This window comes from Blennius ocellaris (assembly GCF_963422515.1).
Source record: "Blennius ocellaris genome assembly, chromosome: 20".
NCBI classification, from domain to species: domain Eukaryota; kingdom Metazoa; phylum Chordata; class Actinopteri; order Blenniiformes; family Blenniidae; genus Blennius; species Blennius ocellaris.
Window position 1 is genome coordinate 23610627 of NC_137669.1, and position 6735 is coordinate 23617361.

General features: G+C 49.3%; 1 protein-coding gene across 2 annotated transcripts in view; it reads left to right on the top strand.

Moving 5' to 3' along the window:
- The window catches only part of pdia8 (protein disulfide isomerase family A, member 8), a gene marked incomplete at its 5' end in the record, with an annotated part of 7390 nt that extends 3845 nt beyond the window's left edge, over positions 1–3545 (top strand). Inside the window, 6 exons of one of the 2 annotated variants that reach the window (XM_080515831.1) lie at positions 148–327; positions 432–540; positions 622–750; positions 2450–2529; positions 2718–2775; positions 2925–3545. In XM_080515831.1, coding sequence (XP_080371957.1) covers positions 148–327; positions 432–540; positions 622–750; positions 2450–2529; positions 2718–2775; positions 2925–3014 — 646 coding nt within the window. In that variant the 3' untranslated portion in view covers positions 3015–3545. Of the gene's footprint in view, positions 1–147; positions 328–431; positions 541–621; positions 751–2449; positions 2530–2717; positions 2777–2924 lie in introns of those variants that run through there. The other variant, XR_013937061.1, reaches the window with a different exon arrangement.
- Positions 3546–6735: the final 3190 nt, after the last annotated feature.

Genomic DNA, 6735 nt, shown 5'->3' on the forward strand with positions numbered 1-6735 from the left:
GAGCGTGTGTCTGTGCGTGTGCGTGAGTGAGTGAGTGAGTGAGTGAGTGTGTGTGTGTGTGTGTCTGTCTGTGTCTGTGCGTGTGTGTGAGAGTGAGAGTGTGAGTGTGTGTGTGTGTGTGTGTGTGACCTCTGACCTTGCCCCCAGGGTGCTGAAGGTGGCCTCCCAGTTTAAGGGGCGGGGCCTGACGTTCTCGGTAGCCAATAAGAAGGACTTCCTGTCGGAGCTGGAGGAGGAGTTTGGTTTGGGGACGTCAGACGGAGACGTTCCATTGGTCACCATCCGGACCCGGCTGGGCCACAAGTTCACCATGAGGGAGGAGTTCACGTAGGTCACCAGGACCTGGACCAGGACCAGGACCAGGACCTGGACCTGCTTCTGAGCTGTTACTTGATCCCTGCTGGGTAATCAGATTACTCTGTGTGTTGCAGGAGGGACGGCGGCTCCCTGCAGAGGTTCCTGGAAGATTATTTTTCAGGTGGACTGAAACGCTACATCCGGTCGGAACCGGTACCTGAGAGGAACCAGGGGGCCGTGAAGGTGACCTCTGACCCCCCTTCCTCTGACCCTGTGACCTCTGACCCCCCTTCCTCTGACCCTGTGACCTCTGACCCCCTGCAGGTGGTCGTAGCGGAGTCTTTTGACGAGGTGGTAAACGACCCCCGTAAAGACGTTCTGATCCAGTTCTTCTCTCCGTCGTGTCCAAACTGTAAGAGACTGGAGCCGGTCTACACCCAGCTAGCGCACCTGGTACGCTGCGCTAACGACACCTGCTACCTGTACTAGCTAACGACACCCGCTACCGGCACTCGCTAACGACACCTGATACCTGTACTAGCTAACGACACCCGCTACCTGTACTAGCTAACGACACCCGATACCGGCACTCGCTAACGACACCTGCTACCTGTACTAGCTAACGACACCCGCTACCTGTACTAGCTAACGACACCCGATACCTGTACTAGCTAACGACACCCGCTACCTGTACTAGCTAACGACACCTGATACCTGTACTAGCTAACGACACCCGCTACCGGCACTCGCTAACGACACCTGATACCTGTACTAGCTAACGACACCCGCTACCTGTACTAGCTAACGACACCCGATACCGGCACTCGCTAACGACACCTGCTACCTGTACTAGCTAACGACACCCGCTACCTGTACTAGCTAACGACACCCGATACCTGTACTAGCTAACGACACCCGCTACCTGTACTAGCTAACGACACCTGATACCTGTACTAGCTAACGACACCCGCTACCGGCACTCGCTAACGACACCTGATACCTGTACTAGCTAACGACACCCGCTACCTGTACTAGCTAACGACACCTGATACCTGTACTAGCTAACGACACCCGCTACCTGTACTAGCTAACGACACCTGATACCTGTACTAGCTAACGACACCCGCTACCTGTACTAGCTAACGACACCCGATACCGGCACTCGCTAACGACACCTGCTACCTGTACTAGCTAACGACACCCGCTACCTGTACTAGCTAACGACACCCGATACCGGCACTCGCTAACGACACCTGCTACCTGTACTAGCTAACGACACCCGCTACCTGTACTAGCTAACGACACCCGATACCGGCACTCGCTAACGACACCTGCTACCTGTACTAGCTAACGACACCCGCTACCTGTACTAGCTAACGACACCCGCTACCTGTACTCGCTAACGACACCCGCTACCTGTACTCGCTAACGACACCTGCTACCTGTACTAGCTAACGACACCCGCTACCTGTACTAGCTAACGACACCTGATACCTGTACAAGCTAACGACACCTGCTACCTGTACTAGCTAACGACACCTGCTACCTGTACTAGCTAACGACACCCGCTACCTGTACTAGCTAACGACACCTGATACCTGTACTAGCTAACGACACCTGCTACCTGTACTAGCTAACGACACCCGCTACCTGTACTAGCTAACGACACCTGATACCTGTACTAGCTAACGACACCCGATACCGGCACTCGCTAACGGCACCCGCTACCTGTACTAGCTAACGACACCTGATACCTGTACTAGCTAACGACACCTGCTACCTGTACTACCTAACGACACCCGATACCTGTACTAGCTAACGACACCCGCTACCTGTACTAGCTAACGACACCTGATACCTGTACTAGCTAACGACACCCGATACCGGCACTCGCTAACGACACCTGATGCCTGTACTAGCTAACGACACCCGCTACCTGTACTAGCTAACGACACCCGCTACCTGTACTCGCTAACGACACCTGCTACCTGTACTAGCTAACGACACCCGCTACCTGTACTTGCTAACGATACCTGCTACCTGTACTAGCTAACGACACCCGCTACCTGTACTAGCTAACGACACCTGATACCTGTACTAGCTAACGACACCCGCTACCTGTACTAGCTAACATCTCTCATCGTGTCTCCAGTTGACCTCTGACCCCGACATCGTCGTCGCCAAGATGAACGGCGTGGAGAACGACGTGCCGCCGTCATACGAAGTGCAAGGGTAAGGTCAACCGAGTGACCTTCAACACACACGTCTATACACTCCACTCACTGTGTGTGTGTGTGTGTGTGTGTGTGTGTGTGTGTGTGTGTGTGTGTGTGTGTGTGTGTGTGTGTGTGTGTGTGTGTGTGTGTGTGTGTGTGTGTGTGTGTGTGTGTGTGTGTGTGTGTGTGTGTGTGTGTGTACAGGTTCCCCACCATCTACTTTTCTCCTGTGGGTAAAAAGGATGAACCCATACAATACAAGGTAGGACACTCAGACTGCAACACACACACACACACACACACACACACACACACACCACTCTGAGGCTGAAGTGTGTGTGTGTGTGTGTGTGTGTGTGTGTGTGTGTGTGTGTGTGTGTGTGTGTGTGTGTGTGTGTGTGTGTGTGTCAGGGGGGGCGGGAGCTGCCAGACCTGCTCCGGTTCCTGAAGCGCGAGTCGAGTCACAGCTTGTCGCTCGGCGGCTCCAAGGAGGAGCTCTGAACGCACCAATCAGCAGGAGGGGAAACAGGAAGTGACGTCACGACCGCCGACAGCTCAACACGAAGGCCGTTTTCCAGCAGCCCTACTCGTCCATACGTGTTCCCGTGACGCGTATGGACCTGAGAAGGTTTCTGACCGAGAACCAGGGAACACCTGGACGTGTTCTGGCTCCGCCCACTTTATCTAGGACGCATCAACATGGACATGTGCAGGCCTTTGAAGACTCCTGACGTATGCGAGTAGTTACTCCTGACGTAGGCGAGTAGTTACTCTTGACGTATGGGAGTAGTTACTCCTGACGTATGGGAGTAGTTACTCTTGACGTATGGGAGTAGTTACTCCTGACGTACGGGAGTAGTTACTCCTGACGTACGGGAGTAGTTATTCTTGACGTACGGGAGTAGTTACTCTTGACGTAGGCGAGTAGTTACTCCTGACGTAGGCGAGTAGTTACTCCTGACGTACGGGAGTAGTTACTCCTGACGTATGGGAGTAGTTACTCCTGACGTACGGGAGTAGTTATTCTTGACGTAGGCGAGTAGTTACTCCTGACGTAGGCGAGTAGTTACTCCTGACGTATGGGAGTAGTTACTCTTGACGTATGGGAGTAGTTACTCCTGACGTATGGGAGTAGTTACTCTTGACGTACGGGAGTAGTTACTCTTGACGTAGGCGAGTAGTTACTCCTGACGTAGGCGAGTAGTTACTCCTGACGTATGGGAGTAGTTACTCTTGACGTATGGGAGTAGTTACTCTTGACGTATGGGAGTAGTTACTCCTGACGTATGGGAGTAGTTACTCCTGACGTATGGGAGTAGTTACTCCTGACGTAGGCGAGTAGTTACTCCTGACGTATGGGAGTAGTTACTCCTGACGTATGGGAGTAGTTACTCTTGACGTAGGTGAGTAGTTACTCCTGACGTATGGGAGTAGTTACTCCTGACGTATGGGAGTAGTTACTCTTGATGTAGGCGAGTAGTTACTCCTGACGTATGCGAGTAGTTACTCTTGATGTAGGCGAGTAGTTACTCCTGACGTATGGGAGTAGTTACTCTTGATGTAGGCGAGTAGTTACTCCTGACGTATGGGAGTAGTTACTCTTGACGTATGGGAGTAGTTACTCTTGACGTATGGGAGTAGTTACTCTTGACGTATGGGAGTAGTTACTCTTGACGTATGGGAGTAGTTACTCTTGACGTAGGCGAGTAGTTACTCTTGATGTAGGCGAGTACACACCGGCGCTCTAAGAACTGACAGCACCGTCCAATCAGAGTCTCTCCCCTCAAGCCCCGCCCATCATGATGTCATCCCAGAGTCAGCCGTCCAATCAGATTATTTTATTTTCTAATATTTATTTATTTATTTATTTATTTCCGCGGCTGTGTTGATTTGTTGACGTTTGTTCGCCTGTTGTTGATTGAAGCCGTCGTGTTTGTGGATCTAAAAACAAAACGTTTGTTCATTTGAGAAAAATAAAATGTGACTGAAAGTTTTTTTTATTTGAAAAATAAAGTCTTTGAAAAGATTTTTCAAATTAAACCTAATTTCGATTCATCTCTGGAATTCCTTTGATGGAATGTTTCTCTTCATCTTCGTCTTGACGTCACGTCAAGGGTTAACTGGTTCACTTCTCTCCAGGTTAACTGGTAACCTGGTAACTGACTGTCATTACCCTGCTCCGGAGCAGGTTATGTTCTGGATATGAGGTCGGAGCTCCGCCTCCTGACCAATCAGATCTCTTGGGAAATGACCCGCCGATTATTAGAGGATGGTGACTGGTGGCGTGTTTTTCTTTATTACACATGGAATATTTTGAGGTTTTACCATGATTCCTACATGTGATGATTTTAATTGAGGTGGTTTGATGTTTAGGCTGAAAACAGTCAGGTCTGGCAACCCTCGTGGACATTCTCTTTGATTTATGAGTTGAAAGGAGGATTCAGCCCTCGGATGCAGGCGAAGTGAAAAGTCGATAAAAACATCGTTTGCAATGAAGGATCGATTTATTGAGCCATGAAGAACAAAGTTCCCGTCACAGGCGTTTAAAATGAACAGAGATCAAAGAGAAATCAGAAGTACATCATTAAATTATTGATTCAAAGGCATAAATATGGTAGAAGATCAAAGGTATAAATATGGTAGAAGAAGCAGAGGGAAGGTGGAGTCGTTCACCAGCAGCGACACTGACGCCCTGGTTTCTGCAGTTTCTTCACCACCTCCTGGATTTGATCAAGCTGCCGTTGGAAACGTTCCACGAAGTTCTGCAGTCGCCTCACGATGTTCTGCAGGCGCCTCCCCAGCGACTGCATGTTCATCTTGTCCAGCAGGTTCTGCAGGAGGTTCTGCAGGCGCTGCAGCAGGTTGTGGAGGCGCTGCAGCAGCTGCCGCAGTCGACTGAGCAACGACTGGAGGCGTCGCAGCAACTGTTTGGGTGGAGGAGCCGGTCGTACCGGGCAAGTCTTTGTTGGGCAAGTCAGTACTGGACACACTAATGTTGGGTGGAGTGTGGTTGTGTAAGTATGGCCTTGAGTTGATGTACTTGATATGGTTGTAGTTGGTGTAGTTGACATTGATGTAATTGGTGAGGTTGTAGTTGGTGTAGTTGGTGTGGTTGTTGGAGTTGTTGTGTAAGTATGGCCTTGAGTTGATGTACTTGGTGTGGTTGTAGTTGGTGTAGTTGATATGGTTGTTGTTGGTGTGGTTGTAGTTGGTGTAGTTGTAGTTGACACTGGTGTGGTTGTAGTTGTAGTTGACATTGGTGTAGTTGGTGTGGTTGTAGTTGTAGTTGACATTGGTGTGGTTGTAGTTGTAGTTGACATTGGTGTAGTTGGTGTGGTTATAGTTGTAGTTGACATTGGTGTGGTTGTAATCGTAGTTGGCATTTGTGTAGTTGGTGTGGTTGTAGTTGTAGTTGACATTGGTGTAGTTGGTGTGGTTGTAGTTGTAGTTGACATTGGTGTAGTTGGTGTGGTTGTAGTTGTAGTTGACATTGGTGTCGTTGGTGTGGTTGTAGTTGTAGTTGAAATTGGTGTCGTTGGTGTGGTTGTAGTTGTAGTTGACACTGGTGTGGTTGTAGTTGTAGTTGACATTGGTGTGGTTGTAGTTGTAGTTGAAATTGGTGTCGTTGGTGTGGTTGTAGTTGTAGTTGACACTGGTGTGGTTGTAGTTGTAGTTGACATTGGTGTCGTTGGTGTGGTTGTAGTTGTAGTTGACATTGGTGTGGTTGTAGTTGTAGTTGACATTGGTGTAGTTGGTGTGGTTGTAGTTGTAGTTGACATTGGTGTGGTTGTAGTCGTAGTTGGCATTGGTGTAGTTGGTGTGGTTGTAGTTGTAGTTGACATTGGTGTAGTTGGTGTGGTTGTAGTTGACATTGGTGTAGTTGGTGTGGTTGTAGTTGACATTGGTGTCGTTGGTGTGGTTGTAGTTGTAGTTGACATTGGTGTCGTTGGTGTGGTTGTAGTTGTAGTTGACATTGGTGTCGTTGGTGTGGTTGTAGTTGTAGTTGACATTGGTGTCGTTGGTGTGGTTGTAGTTGTAGTTGACATTGGTGTCGTTGGTGTGGTTGTAGTTGTAGTTGACATTGGTGTCGTTGGTGTGGTTGTAGTTGTAGTTGACATTGGTGTCGTTGGTGTGGTTGTAGTTGACATTGGTGTAGTTGGTGTGGTTGTAGTTGTAGTTGACATTGGTGTCGTTGGTGTGGTTGTAGTTGTAGTTGACATTG